The 18,316-nt window shown below is 36.0% G+C and overlaps 1 protein-coding gene across 20 annotated transcripts in view; it reads left to right on the top strand.

The window, feature by feature from the left end:
* Positions 1 to 18,316, top strand: part of CAMK2D (calcium/calmodulin dependent protein kinase II delta) — a 333,039-nt gene that overhangs the window by 227,533 nt on the left and 87,190 nt on the right. For 12 of the 20 annotated variants that reach the window (XM_059377671.1, XM_059377617.1, XM_059377583.1 and 9 more), the window contains exons 5-6: positions 11,422 to 11,487; positions 14,642 to 14,714. In XM_059377671.1, coding sequence (XP_059233654.1) covers positions 11,422 to 11,487; positions 14,642 to 14,714 — 139 coding nt within the window. Of the gene's footprint in view, positions 1 to 11,421; positions 11,488 to 14,641; positions 14,715 to 15,668; positions 15,742 to 18,316 lie in introns of all 20 variants that reach the window. The other 8 variants (XM_059377681.1, XM_059377620.1, XM_059377556.1 and 5 more) reach the window with 1 other exon arrangement.

The raw sequence follows: 18,316 nt of genomic DNA, 5'->3' as shown, positions 1-18,316 counted from the left end.
ATATATGTAAAATATGATATATATGTAATTTATATACAGTATATATAAATTATATATAATATAATATATAATAATATATAAAATTATATAATATATAATATAATAATATAATATAATATATATTAATATATAATATTAATTATTATAATATATTGTTATATATTATATTATTAATTATTATATATTATATATAATGTATCATATATAAATTATATATATCATATGTATGGTGATATAAACATATAAACATTATATATATATCATACATATATGATGTCATATATATATGATAGCACTGGGTATAAGCATGTAAAAACATCTTTTAAAAATGTGACTAACGGGGCACCCAGATGGCTCAGTCATTAAGTATCTGCCTTGGGCTCAGGTCACGATCCCAGCTTCCTGGGATAGAGCCTTCATGGGGCTCCCTGCTCAGCGGGAAGCCTGCTTCTCCCTCTCCCACTCCCCCTGTTTGTGTTCCCTCTCTCTCTCTGTCTCTCTCTCTGTCAAATAAATAAATAAAAATCTTTAAAAAATAAAAAATAAAAATTTGACTAAGATATGCAATTAATTTATATGGATAATGCAGAAAATTAAGTGGTTATTAAAAGAATGGAATTTTTATGTATTGGTTTATTTACCTTGCAAATCCTCTGAGTATATTAAGTAGTATTTCTCCTTTGGTCTCACATCTTCAACTGAAGATTATTTTTGCCCAGCTGTGGGTCCAGGGTATGACTCTCTTTCAACTAGGTCCCTTACTTAAAAGAGTCTTGTGTATTTGGATATGAACCCAGCTTCGACTATAGGGACTGGAAATGTAAAGAGTAGACCTGATGCTTGGCAGGTGGGCCTCATGTCTCAACAGACCATTCATCATTATCTACCTGAATGGATTATCAGCTTTTTATTTTATTTTATTTTATTTTTTTATATTCAGTTAGCCACTGTTTGGTACATCAATGGTTTTTAATACAGTGTTCATATCAGCTCTCTCACTTTATCTGTGTGTACACATACTATATATACTCACACACACACAGGCACTGTGATATCAGTTGTCATATCTTCTTCAAAAGAGTTGAGTGTGTTACTATATTAATTCATCCATCCTCATAATGTGAGTATATGTGATAAGCAGGATTTTGGTGAGACTGGTGCAAAGCTACGTAATTTCAAGTTATCAACTGCCAAAGAGGTAAGCTGCCCCTTAGTTGACCAGCCTCAAGTTGGAAGAGAGAAGTACCATGATAAGACATGAAAGAGGCAAACAATTCTGCTGGTCTCTCATACATAGCTTGCACAGCACTATATAATTTTAAAATTTCCGTGAGTACTTAGTAAAGGATTCTATAAATGTGTCATACCTCACAGACACCACAGGAATATCGTTTACTGTCACATTTGGTATTTCCAGGACGAGAACACCTTGGTTGTCTCAATGAGTGTGTATTTCAAAGAGGTTCTGGGGTTACAATAGTCAATCTTGGTGAGTAGGGGATAGCATGAACTGAATTACTTATGGAACTTTGTCAGATATCAACAGAGCCACAATATGCCTGTTAGGTATTTTCTGTGCCATTAGAGAAAGCTCCTGGTATGGGCACTTTGCTCAGAGAATGGAATAAGGCTGGATTACAGCCCTCCCTTGCCTCCTTGGTTTGTGCCTTTGTGTAAAACACAAATTGCACAACTTTTATCTGGTGGGTGTAAATTGCGAGAAATGCTGTATTCTCTTTTTGCAATTTTTGAATAAGCAAAATACAGCAAAGAAAAATTTTGGCCTGACCTGACCTCGTACAGTTAGCTAATATCAAACCAAAATGTTGAGGCCATTTCATTTCTATTTGACCATGCTGCCTAACAATGAAACAAATTACTAATATTTGTAACTGGCTAACATAGGATTGTTTATTAGCTTTCCAGAGTTTGGTATAGATAATTTTCTAAAGTCCTCTGAACCCACAGAGAGAAATAGGAAATAGAAGTATGTAGTCTTCATTAAATTATACCCTTTATTTCTTCATTGTCATCATCTTCATCAGGTATTTTGGTTTGATTTATTTTATATTGTGGTAAAATACACGTAGCATAAAGTTTGTTCTCTTAGCCATTTTTAATTACAGTTAAGTGTCATTAAGGTACATTTACATTGTTGTGCAACCATCATCACCAGCCATCTACAAAACTCTTCATTTTGCAAAACTGAAACTCTATAGCCATTAAACAATAACTCCACCTTCCTCTCTCCTCTGAGTTCCTGGCAACTATCATTCTACTTTCTGTTTCTACAAATTTGACCACTCTAAGTACCACAGTACAGTATTTATCTTTTTGTGACTGGCTTACTTCACTTAGCATAGTGTCCTCAAGGTTCATCCATATTGTAGCATATGACAGGATTTCCTTCCTTTTTAAGGCTGAACAATATTTCTTTATCTATAGGTACCACACTTTGCATATCTCTTTATCTCCTAATGAACATTTGGATTGCTTCCATGTTTTAACTGTTGTGAATAATGCTGTTGTGAACTTGGGGGTACAAATATCTCTTCAACAGCCTGCTTTTAGTTCTTTTGGGTATATATCTAAATACAGAATTGGTGGGTTATATGGTAATTCAGTTTTAATTTCTTCAGGAGTTGTTGTACTGTTTTCCACATCAGCTGTACCATTTTATATTCCTATCAATAGTCACAAAGGTTCCAATCTCTGTATCTTCACCAACACTTCTCTTCTCTTTTTCTTTCTTTCCTTTCTTTCTGTCAGTCAGCCATCCTAATGGGTGTAAGTGGGCATCTCACTGTGGTTTTAATTTGCATCAAACTTTTTTCTTAATGTATAGCTTTACAATTTATACCTTTCCCTCCAGACGCATTCATTTTGTTATGCACATCTTTGTAATACATTGCCTGAGTGTTTAATCAAACAATCCTAGATTAAGGCATCTTGTTAAACCACACACGCGCGTGCACACACACACACACACACACACACACGCAGATTATATAATAAGCCTAATGGCTGATTTTCTCATTTGAGGTTGGTGATATAAACAGAACAAAAAATAACCCATTCATTTCTGCTTTTGCTTTATTCTGTGTGCCCTTAATTGTGGTTAGCAGTGTTGTTTTCATTCATGCTTTTTCTTGGTCATTGAATAGGAAAAACAGTTTAAGAATGTGAATTATGATATTTTTCACATGCATTTGTGAAAGCTAGGTGGAATGAGAAAGGAATTGTAATGTAGAATTGGCATGAGTTTTAGGATTGAGGGAGGATACAGAAGGTATCAAGTGTAAAAGTAAGGTGAGAGAAAATGAAATCCAGTATGATGCTAAAGGGATAGATTCAGCAATTAGAGATTAGGCAGAAAAACAGGAGTAAAGTAAGTGTTCTTTTGAAGGCTTTTGAACCATGCCATCCTATTCCTCTTTCCCACTCTGCTCAGTGAAATAGGTTGGACAGAGCCCGTGAATATTCCACCCTGCTTCTACTATCCCAAATTGTGCCTCCCCCAGTAAGTTGCCTCTCTCCTTCTGGCTACAATCAGTTTTGAATGGAACAGTTCCAATGGCCCGTCTCAGTTTTATCATCTCAATTATGATTCTTTGTCTAACTCCGCAAATCTGTTTACATCAGGATCAATAAGAAACTCTTTGGACCTTCTATTAAAGCAAACTCTCAGCCTTTTTAAATTTCCATAATCCAATTTGGAATTCATTCAGAAAATCATTTTTGAACAACTTCAGATAGTCCACTACTTCAGAGGTGTCATCAAATACTTGGTGTTCAGCTAGAAAATAACTTACATAAGAAACTGATCTTAGGGGGCGCCTGGGTGGCTAAGTGGGTTAAAGCCTCTGCCTTCGGCTCAGGTAATGATCCCAGGGTCCTGGGATCAAGCCCCGCATCAGGCTCAGCAGGGAGCCTGCTTCGTCCTCTCTCTGCCTGCTTCTCTGCCTACTTGTGATCTCTGTCTGTCAAATAAATAAATAAAATTAAAAAAAAAACTGATCTTAGGGGTGCCTAGGTGGCTCAGTTGGTGAAGTGCCTGCCTTTAGCTCAGGTCATGATCCTGGGGTACTGGGATTGAGCTACTTGTTGGGTTCCCTGCTCAGTGGAGAGTGGGCTTCTGTCTCTCCCCCTGCTCCTGTCTCGCTCGCTCTCGCTCGCTCTCTTTCTCTGTCTTGTGCTCATGCTCTCTCTCTCTCAAATAAATCTTTTTAAAAAAGAAAAGATAAGAAATCGATCTTAGCTAAATAAGATACTAACAATGGTATTAAGAATGAAACCAGGGTTGTGCTTTGAATCCCTCCATCCCCAATTTGCATCATCTCCCCCCTATACCTACCACTGTAGCTTTTTTGAAAAAAGATTTTATTTATTTGAGAGAGAGGGAGCTTAAGTGGAGAGGAAGAGCAGAGGGAAAGGGAGAAACAGACTCCCCACTGAGCTGGAGGCCTGATGTGAGGCTCAATCCCAGGACCCTGGGATCATGACGGGAGCCAAAGGCAGATGCTTAACCACTGAGCCACCCAGGCATCTTACCACTGTAGCTTTAATGGGACTGCAAGATACAACTGAGTCTGCTCATGTTATAATTATGCCACTTGATTCATCTTGAAACACTGATCATTGACCATGTACTTTGAAAGTATCCAAATATATGAGAGAGGCATAATGTCAAATGAAGTTAGACATATAGATGTTCTTGTTCTCTGTATTTATAGTGACAAGAAGCATAAGGTCAGTTCTTTAAAAACTGAAATACAGCTAGCTGTCTTCCAAAAATTGTAAAAACACCATGCTTTTATTCCCTTCTCAATCTCTAATCCAAACATATGCTTATAATGAATTCAAATAATTCTGCATTTGTGATCTGACATGATTAGTTTATAGACAAACTCTGTCTTGTGGGAAAGATACTACAAGATCCAGAACTGAGGTAAAGGATTTCTGGGGGAAAACTGCTTGAGAAATCCTTACCATCTTATCAAAATATAATGGTAAGTGATGTGATACCAGGAATTAACCAACATTATGGCATTGACATAGGATATTCTCACACATATACCTCTCTTTGAGATATAAAACTCTGGAATCATTCACTTGAAAGCATTTTAATGAGCTTGTCAAAGGCACTATGACTCAGCTCTAGTTATTTTATAGTGAACACACAGGACATTCTTCCTTCTCAGAACTACCATACTAGTAGAGAGACAAACATTAAACAAATGATTACATAAGCAAACACATAATTATAAGGGTGACAGGTGTTATGAAGAGTAACATAGGGTTCTGGGGGATAAGATAATACAAATGAGTGGAGGTCTAAAGATATAAAGCTAAAACCAAATTTTAAGGATAAGATTACTTCTCACCAAGTAATAGTGGCAGACAGGTTGGGAATGTCAGGGAAGAAAAATAAGCATGTGAGAAGATCTAGGGATGGGAAGGAGTTTAATGTACTTGAGTAACTGAAGGAAGGCCATTTGTGATTGGAGCAGTAAGTATCAAGGAAGGAGAAGGAGGGGCAGAAGGCAGAAGGCCCATGTCCAGTAGCAAAGGACAGCTATTTAAAGGGCTTCCTATAGGCATCAGACAAAATATGAAGCATATTGAAAGCTTTTATCTGGAGAACTGATGGCAGAGGGGAAGTTTGGCCAATCAAGAAGCTTTTGGAGAAGTACAGGTGACAGACAGTGACTCCTCGGGCTTGTAACATTGTAGTGAGGATAGAAAGAAGTTAATTCAAGATCTATTTCAGAGATAGAATCAGCAGGATTTAGTTAGAGATTGGTAGATAAATAATACAAATGATAGGAAAGCTTTCACCCTCAGATTCTAGCTTACAGGTTAAACCATGAAACTGTGGACAGATGCTTATGGTTTCATTCACCCATTTAATTATGTAATCATTTATTCACTCAGCAGATTTATTAAGGTCCTTCTGTATGTCAGGGACCTGTAAGGATACTGAAAATACAGTGTTCCATTGTAAAAGTCTGCCTAAAGGTCCTTTGCAGCAGTGGTTAGCTTGATTGACCATAGATGTTAAAGCATGGTGCTGAGAAGACCCAAGTTCTTAATTATATCTCTGTAGATTTTATTCCCTTAGCTTGGAGGTTCTCATCAAGGATGTCTCGGGAGCCCAGAGGGGGGTGACTGTCAATGGTGTAAATAGACACACTCATTGCCACACTGACAAGGTAGCACCATTGACACCTAATGTGGGGCCTGGTGCTAACAGTCTCATCATGGAAGGGACCATCCCACATAGCCAAAAAAGGCGGTAACACTCCTGCTGATGAACACTGGTCAGCTTTACTTTGACCACTGACTTAGTCTCCAGCCCTGGACAGGAGTTTGACTTTAAAAAAGAGATATAAGGGCACCTGGGTGGCTCAATCAGGTGTCTGCCCTCAACTCAGGTCGTGATCCTCTCTTCTGCCTGCTGCTCCTCTGCTTGTGCTCTCACTCTCTTTCTCTCTGTCAAAAAAATAAGTAAATCTTAAAAAAAAAAAAAAAGATATAAATGGAATGCCTTTATATCAGTATTCTTTCCAGTCTTTCTGCGTGCTCCTTTGGGCTCTCTAGAGACCCTTGACTTGCTCCTCTGCTCTCCAGATTGTGTCCAGGGGGCTCCTATTAGGGCAGCACAGATGAAAACAAACCCCTTTTCCCTCTGGTGCTATGTGTTTTTGGGAAAAGCCCTTAATTTTCATTACTTGCATTTTCTTAATTGCAAAACGGAAATAGCACTAGCATCTACCTCATGGGCATGTATTGTAACTATAGAGACTTAGAACAACACATGGCCTTGGCACATAGCACCCAGTGGGTATTTGCTGTTATTGTTCAACCACATAGAAGGCAGTGTGCTGGGCATCATGAAGGTAAGAGATTAACACATCACCATTGTAGCTTCTGTCTTGGAGGAGATTACTAATAGACATGCCTATCACCCAAATGCAAGGCAGCATATGATATGTTTTTTGACAAAAATCTGACTGTAGTGATTCTTTGTTAACATGACTCCAGCCAATGCTGAAAGCCCTAACATTCTGGAGATTCTGCTCAGAGCCTTGGATTAAAGGTCTGGTAGCTTCAACTCACTGGGTTTGTTTCTTCAGCTTTATACTTAGTGTTTGGGAGGAATTGCTTCTTTTTCCAGGGGATATTCCTGGCCTTGCTTTGGTGACGTTACCTCCTACCGTGAGTTAACTAGGCCCTCCTCTTGGTTCCTGTTTTCCAACTTGGCTGTGTCCTGAGATTCCTGGGTTTCCCGCCACCACCTTGGGCAGTTCTAATCACTATATCATTGCTACTACTACTTTCAACCATTTCTGATACAAATCATATATAGACTAGGAAGAAAGGAACAATTCATTCTGCTGGATAACACAAAATGAACCAACATCCCTATAAATAATTATGGCAACAAAAGTATTTATCTTTTTGATATGTAAAATCTCATCTTTTCATGATTCTAGGATTATCTTATTTTTTTTTCCCCTGGAAGCCCTAATATTCTAGGGATTCATAAATGATAATTAATGCTTCAGATATATAATTGATATGCCTCACATCATAGCAGTATTCCAACATTCATTTATTCACTAAGTCTCTACTTAGTTAACAGTTTATTCATGAGACTGATTTAATTTGACTTTGTATGAAATTTTACATAGCACACTAAAAATTTTTTTTAAATCTGTAATAACTGCTGCTTAATTTTGTGCTCCATTAAGCAATAGTGTTAGTATAGAAGTGTGTTAAAAGTTAGAAAATGTAATAGTTTATCTTCACAGCCGCATGTTCTATTAGAACTCCATTTTTTTCTTCCCAGACATTTATTATACATGTAACAGAAATGATAAAATGGCTTCATTTGCACAAGGATATTTTTAAGTAATGGGAAGAATGAATGTTAGAAAATGAGAAACAGTGCTGTCAGAGATGCTTAACATAAAACTCTGTACACCTTAAATTTCTTTAACAGCTAGGATAGTTCATTGAAAATTACCAGAATGGTAGGCCGCAAGAGTTTTTAATATTCATCTTTAAATACAAACACCTAGGCTCAGTGGGTTAAGCCGCTGCCTTCAGCTCAGGTCATGATCTCAGAGTCCTGGGATCGAGTCCCACATCCGGCTCTCTGCTCAGCAGGGGGCCTGCTTCCCTTCCTCTCTCTGTGATCTCTTCCCTTCCTCTCTCCTACTGTGATCTCTCTCTGTCAAATAAATAAATAAAATCTTTAAAAAAAAAATACAAACACCTAGAAATAAAACCTATTGCTATAGAGAGCTAAATTAATATTTTCTTTTTCCTTTTTAAGTGCACATAAAGTCCAGACTTAGAGTAAATGGACAGCATGAACTTCTGACTTGGTTAATTCATGTAATCATTACTTCAGTACTGCTTAATTGAGCAAATACTATGGGTTAGATGCTGTGGTAGAAAAGGTCAGTAAGTTGTGATTCTAGTGATTTAAGACATGACAGAATATACAGTATACTTAGGGAGCTACTTTAAGCAGCAATTTCATTAATGGCAAGAAGGGTTTTTTTTGTTTTTTTTTTTGTTTTTTTGTTTTTTTAGCAATGAGCTTTTTATTCAGTATCTGTTAAATACTTTACAAACCACACTTGTGTATAATAGAGAATCTCTAGGTACCTATGATCAAAAACAAAGATAAATATGGATATATATCATATTCAACTCAGTCACATTCAAAGAAAGAAATCCCACAAACTATTATTATCATTATAGGGATGATAATGGATTTGTTGGAAATACATTCTATCTAATATTTAATTATTTTGTATTATAATTTATTTTGGGTACATTATGTGATTGTATTATTATTGTTACTCTAACTGGAGATAAAAACTAACTGAGCTATTAAACGGAAGTACATGTACCTGTAACTGTGGCTTTCAGAACAAACCCATATGTAGTATTAAATAATTTTAGAGGCACATTTTAAATGTAAAGAATGAAATAATGACTCAAGTCTTTTTTTTTTTTTTTTAAGATTCTATTTATTTATTTGACAGAGAGATCACAAGTAGGCAGAGAGGCAGGTAGAGAAAGGAGAAAGCAGGCTCCCCGCTGAGCAGAGAGACTGATGCCAGGCTCCATCCCAGGGCCCTGGGATCATGGCCCAAGCCGAAGGCAGAGGCTTAACCCACTGAACCACCCAGGTGTCCCTAAATGTAAAGAATAAAAATAATCGTCTTGTAAATATCCAGAATACCATGAAGAAGAGTCAAAGTTGCATAAACTTTCAGACACATTAAGTTTTTAGTATTGCCTCTTTTCCTTTAGGAAAGGAAAATACAGAAGAAAACAATAACTGGTCATCTCTGGAACATTATTATTTGATGATTTAGAACTTACTAAAGCAAATGAAAATTTTTTTGAAAAGCTATCTTAAGAGTAATTTTGTCTCCCATTCCATAAAGAACACTCACCAAGCTTTATACCTTCACCCAGTACTTTTTATTTTCTTATTTTTAAAGATTTTATTTATTTACAAATAAATATATTTGACAGAGAAAGAGACACAGCAAGAGAGGGAACACAAGTAGGGAGAGTGGGAGAGGGGGAAGCAGGCTTTCCGCTGAGCAGGGAGCCCAGGGTGGGGCTCAATCCCAGAGCCCTAGGACCCTAGGACCATGACCTGAGCCAAAGGCAGATGCTTAACAACTGAGTCACCAAGGAGCCCCCATCTAGTACTTTTTCAAATGCCTTCTAAACTTCTGAGAAGACTGACAGTGTAATTGGAATGGTTACACTGTGTGTGGATTGAGAGCAAGGGCTGTGAAATGGATGGCCCACCTGTGCTGCTTAAGTCCTGGGCAAGTCACTCTCTATACATCCATGTTCTTGTCAGTAAACTGAGTTAGTGGTAAAACTCAGACAATAATTGCAAGGATTTTTGCATTAATATAATAGTACACTGTGTAGCACATAGTAAGCAAATGTTAACTATCACAAGGTTAAGCTCCAAAGCTGAAATTTCCCTTTAAAATCAAGCCATGTCATAAAAGAGAAAAAAATGGCTGATAAATGCATGAGAAAATGGTTCACTTCACTAAAAATCAAGAAATATTAATATGCAGTAACTTTTCTAACTTTTTTTTAAACTGGAAAAAAACCGGGCACCTTCATAACATGCAACCATTGTGGAAGGCAGTTTGCCCTGTCCTCGTATACATAAATGTCTATTTCTTTATTTCGTATTTTAAATAAAGAAAATGTTCTGACATGAAATGGTGCCCTTGACCTAAAGTGAAATGAAAATACAATTAGCATGATTTCACTTTTGTGAGAAAAATGTGAGAAAAAAATACGTGTTTGTTTGTTTGTTTGTTTGTTTTGGTTGGTTGGTTGGTTGGTTTTTGGTGTGTTTGCAAGGGAGCAGTGTGTTTAAAGATACACAGAAAGTTAAAAGGATATGAATAGTTAAAATTAGTTTATTCCGGACAGTAGAGTTGGTGTTGAGAGATAAGGGCTTGGTACACGTCCATATTTTTTTAATTTTGCCAAAAAAATTATGTTAAAAACATGTATTGGGGTGAGGAGGAGCCTAAGCCAGAGAATTACTGGTTGGGGAATTCTACCCCCAGAACAGCAGAAATGGATCCCAAAGGTAGTTATAGCTACTTAGGTAGAGAGCCTTGAAATCCTTGGTTTGAATGTACTTTATAGGGTAACTAAATCCAGTTGCTGAGTTGTGGGAAAGTCTTCACTTAAAGATGGAGAATAGATGTGGCTTCTTAGTTGGCAAGGGATCAGTGCTGCCTTCTAGGGACATTTCCAAAAGCTCTAGGTCTGTGTTCACTGGCAAATGCATGGAGCATAAAGGAAATCGGGGTGCTTAACAAAGAAAATCTAGGTAGGACTCAGCCCAAAAGTGGTATGTATTTTGAAAGGCCACCTCTAACCCATAAAGGCGTGTTTATTGCATTTTAAAAAACAAGCCCTTCCAGAGAGATAAAACCTGCAAACATATACTCTACAGGCTTGATAGTAATCATCTTCTCTTATTGTTCAGAAAATGTTTCTAAATTGTTTCACACACTTCATCAGATCTTAGTTAATATTTAGAGAATTTAAATGAAGAGTTTCATAGAGATTATTTGGTATAAGAGATATCACTGAATATATTTATGTCATACAGAAAATTGTGTCCTCAGGATCTAGCAATAGAAAGACATGTAGAAAAGAGGACATGTTTAGATCAATGTAAATTGTTATGAGAACTGTTAAGTCTTGTAATGTTTTACAACACCTTGTTTTGGTAATTTTCAAAGTAATCTGAAAACAAAAATCTACATGAATATGGTACAAATCCATTGATGCATATTTTTGTTTTCTTTTCTAATGTCAGTATCTTGTTTGTCTTTACAGAGTTACTGGAGGTGAACTGTTTGAAGACATAGTGGCAAGAGAGTATTACAGTGAAGCTGATGCCAGGTAAGTGACTTGCCCCAGGGGCAAGATACAAGACTTAACATTCAATGACACTTGTTCAGTTTATCTCTTTACAAATGCATCATAATCCTTAGTATTTATGAGACTCTCAGAATACCATCTTGGACAACTTCTCATGATGAGTCCCTCTTAATTGCTGTTTATCTCTCGAGGATTTCCAGGGTAATTGTTTGGGGAAAACAAAACTAGAATCTGGTCTAAAATAGCATCTATAGTTAGTGTTTTTAAAAATAAATAATAAAATCTGTACTCTACCTGGAAAGATTTCTGCTAAAGAAATTTATTTTTTTAGTGAAGTTAAGAGACCAAAAATTCAGATCCTCTGGTCTCTAGGTCCTGAGCTGCCCATTATGGCAGCCATTAGTAACACATGGCTATTTCAATTTCAGTTAATTACAATTAAATAAAAAATTTAGTTTCTCAGTTGTACTAGCTACGTTTTGAATGCTGAGTGGCCATAAATGACTAGTGGCTACCAATTGGACATAGCAGATATAGAACATTTCCATCATTACAGAAAGCTCCACTGAATAGCCCATGTTTAATCAGAGACCATAAAAAGAAACAGACTACAAAATCCAGTAGTCTCCTTAAAGCATTATTAGCTGTTTAACTCTTTGGAAGTTCCAGGATGGCTTTTGGAAACCTCATGTGAAAAATATTTTTTTTTTTAATTTTTTATTTTTATAAACATATATTTTTATCCCCAGGGGTACAGGTCTGTGAATCACCAGGTTATTTCAGATATTTCAAAGGATTCAAAAGGATTTTCTAGCCTTGTTAACTGGCATCATCTTTACAGAGGTTAACAATGGCTATACATTTTCTCTCATTTGAAATTTCCTAGGCTACACAAAGCCAACATTTTTGGAGTGAAGTGACATTGATTTACTTGCTTAGACATTAGTTAGACTTTTTCATGTTAGTTTTCCTTGGCATTTCTTTATACATATTCAGTAGTTGGTACTTAATTTGAAAGATCTGGCCTTGAGCTATTGAATCATTATTAACAATGTAAATGAGATGTTGTGAATATTAGTTACTTACTGTCTGCCCCCATTCTCTAATTCTTTCAGAGCTTCCTAAAGCTTGCTAATCTCACTGTAGCCTGCACTCAGCAGATAGTCAGCTGATAGCAGGTTCCCTCCCCGCCTCTTCAAAATAGCATATGCACACACAGGCTCACTTGCAAATCTCTAATTAATCTTCTTGGTTTTATGCCAGTTTATGACATTCTGTGAATCTTATCTGTACATGGCTACAGTCTAATTTTTAATGGAATTTTTACTGTCAAAGTCAAATAGAAACTTTTGTGTCATTTATACTATCATGAGTGAATCATCACTTGCTTAGTTCACTCCAGTTCCTATGTCACGGCCCTGGAAAGGGGCTTCAGAGTAGCCTTGTGAGTAGCTATTTGCCCACTTGCCCTGAGAGAATAATAATTTTAATTAAGGTAATTAACAAGTTAGGGTGTTAGATTTATTTTGTTTTTTGAAATTATGTTAAACAGGTCATTGTGTTTGAAAAGTATTGTTTGAATTTAAAATAGAAACTTTTTTCACTGTTGAAGAGCCCTATAGATAATCGGGGAGACCCTATAGGTTGGATCATTTTATGTGCATGTTTATATTAGGTTTTCAAATTCACTAGAAGTGAGTATTTTTTAGGATAGGTCTCACACAAAATGAAGCAGAAGGAACATTCTCTTCCCAAGAACAAACATAAAGAAGTCTTTCCCTACTAGTCCTCAGGAGCTGAAGAATTGAATCCATTCTCACCAGTAAAAAAATGACGAAGTTTATTTAATATGAATTATTATGTACTTTATTTTGCATTATTCATTAAGCCTAATGACTTATGTCTGTCATTTGAGAAGAGAAAGTGAAATATTTCTAAAATGTAGTACAAAGTGAAGGAGAAAAAAGTCACAGTATTTAAAAAATAATTACCAACACTCAAATAAGCTCTGTTACCAAAAACCAACCAATGTTTAGCTCTTTTGGTGGAACTCTTTATAGAGTTAGGGCTGAATAATCATAATCTTGATCGATTTTTTACATTCACATTGTAAAAAATCAGATGGTGATTACTTTTTATAATTCAAGAATTTACTTTCAAGTAATATTATTTTGTACATTAAATAATTGAAAATGTCCTTATTAAAATGTTTGCTATATGAATGTAGCTCAGTACATATCATGCATTTGAGTTGCACAAATATAAATTTATACCAAATGTGTCAGTGTGGTCTATATTATTTTATGTCAGTTGAAAGCTCATGGGACCTTACGGGTGTCAATCAGTGATTTATCCCCTCTAATTTCATTAGCTGTCTGACATCAGTGGGCCTTTAATAAGAATAGTATAAATTGTGCTTTTGACATAGTAGTAAGGAAAGTTTTCCTTCACTGAGGTAGATGGAAATATATCTGACAATTACCAGTGTTCCAGGGGATTTAAAAAAATTTTTTTTTCCTTAAGTGCCTAGTCCTTCTCCAGAGTATGCCTGTCCTGAAGAGGGGTTTATTTTATGTCATGGGTTTACTTGAGATTCCCCTCTGTTATTGGAGACTTGCATTAGTTTTCCTCTTACTGTATTCTTCAAGAAGCACCATTTCTAAGTCAAAATGATGAATGTGTCCCTCCATTTTTCTTAACCCTTGTTTCGCCCGCCACTTCATCTGTGTGTACCCTCTTGTTTCAACACCTATGTTTAATTGTGACCTCAGATTTTAAACAGTTTAGATGTGTATGAGAAATACCCATAAATTTTATATTGCTGAAGAATTTTCCCAGAACATTATGGGAATATTTATAAATTTTTCTCCTTGAATATGGAAATCTTCTATATACAACTGATTTAATTTGTACATTTTCAATGGGAAAAAAAACACAGCTCAAATTGTTTTGTCTGAACATGTCACAAACTCTATGTTGGATGTCATTTTTGTTAGAACCAGAATTAGCTTTATTCAGCATTATTAAATTCCAGTGTAAAGCTAAAAAAGATGTGAGAAAATATAATTTTTGTTTGTTTGTTTGTTTCGTTTTAACTTTCATTTTATTTTGTATTCAATGTGATTATGTACCTTTAAAATGTTCTCCCTTCCATTCTGCCCTTGTATCTTTACAGTCATTGTATACAGCAGATTCTAGAAAGTGTAAATCATTGTCACCTAAATGGCATAGTTCACAGGGACCTGAAGGTCAGTATATGGAGTCCATAAATCTGAATCAAAGGAGGTTTTTGTTTTGTTTTGTTTTGTTTTGTTTTGTTTCTGGGGAAAGGGCAGAGGGTGGGTATTTAAAATGGTTCCCTTGCCTTTCCCGATTTTTCCCTAAAATGACTACATGATGAAATGATAATGCATGATGCCTCTTTCAGTTTGCTCATCTACAGGCTAAATATACATCATAGCGAAAAGGGAAGGACAATATTAAGAACACAACCTGTCAAGTTTCCAAGCAGTAAACTACCAGAGGCGGTTTGGGGGCAGGCTTTCCTGAAATGTCCAGCATTTGCCTGGAGATAAACATGGCCTGTGATGTATGTCCGCCTGTAGATTTAAACACCACTTCTGTTCTGAGACCATGGGTTGCTGTAGCAAAACAACTGGTTACACATTGCTCCATTTGAGTCTGATGAACCCTCAGGCAAGAGATAATAATTGCCAGCTAAATTAAAGCACAAGAAGTTAATGATTTATCAAAAATTCATTACTTATCCTAATTTAACCTTAATAGTGCCTTGACCGCTAACGTGAGGGCTTTGGGATGATACTAGAAAAATGGGAGGGAATGGGGAAACAGTTTTTTATGTGGGGTGGAGGTGGACCACAACAGCTATAAAAATTTTATTTGCATTCCAGTTCTTTTCCTATAAGAATTCATAACTAGGAAATAAGCTACTGAATTAAATTTTTTTAAGATGGCTTTTTTCTAGATCAAGTGGATCCACATTTTCGCGCACATATGGCAAGATTCTGATTGCTCTGAGGTAGTAGTCACTCTACTTGAGCAATATGTTTACAATACTGAAGGTGGTAAAACACAACCCCAGTTGTCTGCTGGTTTTGCACTTTAACCCGGTCTCTCTGAGGGTGTACAGACAGTGAGTGTAAGCTTGGAACTAACACACGCCCCCTGGTGTTTGCATGCAGTCATTGCATTCAGCAGATCCTGGAGGCTGTGCTACACTGCCATCAGATGGGCGTAGTCCATCGGGACCTGAAGGTGAGTAATGCTGTTGGAGAAGATAAACCACCACACAATTCCTAATGACTGTTCAGCTGCAATTATGCCTGTAAAGGCAAAAATATGAGCAAGAAAGTTGTGTGGACTCATTCCAACACATTACGAAAACACTTTCCCTCACCACAGCCTTATTTCATCTCCCTCATCCACACTTGAGATTTACATAAATTCCATTTCATCCAGAGGAATAATGTCCTACCATTAACAATAAATAGGGTGCTGTATTTCCTTCCTCCTAAGCATATAGCATTTAATGTGACTTTGTGTAAGACTGATGATCTCTTCTTCATTCTAAACCTGTTCTGTGGACATTGATCAAACATACTATATTAGAGTCATACTGTATATACCTAATATTATGTAAATAGTTATGGAAATTATAAAGAGAATAGAGACAAAGGTTTTTGGCATTAAAGAACCTCCATTTGGGGCTCTGAAGTCTCTTTTCCTTAATAATAGTCCCAGGAATTCAGAGGGCATTGAGACTTCCTGGTTCTTTGTTTATTTACATTCCTAGGTAGCAAGATACTAGTGCCTTTTAAAACAGTAAGGAAAAAAGTAAAACAAATTTTATTATAAAATAATATTTATGTAACATATATATGGACTAATATTTTTAAGACTCCACTCAGTTTCTGATACCTTTGAGAATGAGGAATGTTTAGATCATTTAGAAATTAAATAGTTCAGACGGAGACTACTCTTTCATTCATTTTTCTGTCCCCTTCTCTCAGAGTCTAGTTTCACTCATAGAATTTCAGAGATACAGTGAAGGCCTAAAACTTTAAATGAAACCACTGGGTGGGCAAAGTAGCAAATGTGAGTACTATATAGTTTCAAGCTTCATCCATAGTCAGGCATTAATATCTAGAGGAGTCACAAAGGTTGCAGTGTCTTCAGCTGTATGTGTTCAGTGGGAAGACCTGGGCTGGTTTCTCATGTGCAGACTTCTCTAATAATGATAAATCTGTAGTTTCCATTCATTTAGTATGCTCTAAAAGAATATATCTCTAAGGATCCATAATAAGTTATTTGAAGATGTGGTTTGTAAGCAAAGCATTGCCTTAGGTTTCTGGAATTTTCCTTTGATTTCAGTTCGAGACTTAGAGCTTTAAATGTCAAAAGCAAAGATATGGTTAATGGCATTTTCTTTTCTTTATTTTGGAGAGCCAAGATAAGACTGTGTACATCTGCTAACACTTTACCAAATGTACCCATCATGATTAAGGGAAAACAATATATTCCTTTAAAAATTCATGTCTTTGGCAATCACCTCAAGAATTCCTTACCAGCCATGTAGAGAGAGAGAGAGCCCCTTTTTGTTAACTTCTCAGAACTCACAGTACTACTTTCCTTTGTAAGTGAATATATATGGGCATGAGTATTTATTACATACTCTATTTAATAAATTTGTCATTTGAAACATTTTACTCTATGTTAAATAATTAGAAGTATACTCTAAAAACCAAGGATGAAAAATGTGAATTCTCTTACATGACCTTTAAAATATATCTTCTGGGGTTATGATATTAGACTTCTCTAAGTGTTCAAACTCAGCTGAGCGCTTCAAAAACTGGAACTTTAATCAGAGATAGCAGTGGGCCTAGGATATGGGCTGAGAAGAAGGTCTATTTTCTGATATATGAGCTAAATTGACTAATTAAAAACTCAGGCAGGGGACTTTTAGGGAGGCTAACTACCAAAAGAAATAACCTGCTGAATCACCCATCAGATTTCCTTCAAGGGATAAAAGTGTTTTTGTTCTCCATTCTTTTTCTGATTTTAGGAGAGAACAGGGGTGAACTTTTTATAGAGCTAGTTATAATTTTTGTAATTCTTTTGGTTTCTGTCAGATTGCTGACTAGAACAGACTTCAGTTGAGTCTAGTTTTTGGTGCATGTTTCAGTAGGCCATTTCATAACACACTAAGAGTATATTAGAGGCATTTTACACACACCCTGAATGTGCTAAATCCCTGGCTTTGTTTTATGTCTTTTATACCCACACATATACTTTATCTGATAAGTATATAGCTTGTGAAAGCATATTCGCCAGTATATTAAAATGAAAATATTGGTAAAATTTCTTATTACCAAGCTTTAAACAAAAATTTGCCCTTATTATTCTTAGGTCATATATTTTGTTTCCCTATCCTGACTTATATGTTAATTCATTAGAATACGTATGTTTGGTGCACACTTTAATTTGTCCGTATCACTGAGAGAATACCACAGGAAATGTTTTGTTCTTCATTATTAAAGGTATCTATAAGCATATGAGTGCTGTACATTTTGTTTATAAGCCTCTTCTAGAACAAAAGCTGTATTACTGTTCTGTACCTACCTAGAATACTGTTTTACTCCATGGTATCTAATATAGGACTTAATACCTAGTAAATACTTGTGGCATATGCTTTTAATTTTGGAATGAATGAAATTCAATCAAAAGCACATAGTGGTGATGCAACATGGAGGCTTAAGTGGGTAGAAGAATCAATGAAACAAGATGGGATTGGGAGGGAGACAAACCATAAGTGACTCTTAATCTCACAACA

Source organism: Mustela nigripes, chromosome 1, assembly GCF_022355385.1.
Source record: "Mustela nigripes isolate SB6536 chromosome 1, MUSNIG.SB6536, whole genome shotgun sequence".
In the NCBI taxonomy this organism is placed as follows: domain Eukaryota; kingdom Metazoa; phylum Chordata; class Mammalia; order Carnivora; family Mustelidae; genus Mustela; species Mustela nigripes.
Note: the sequence above shows the minus strand (reverse complement) of the source record. Positions and strands in the feature narration are given on the sequence as shown.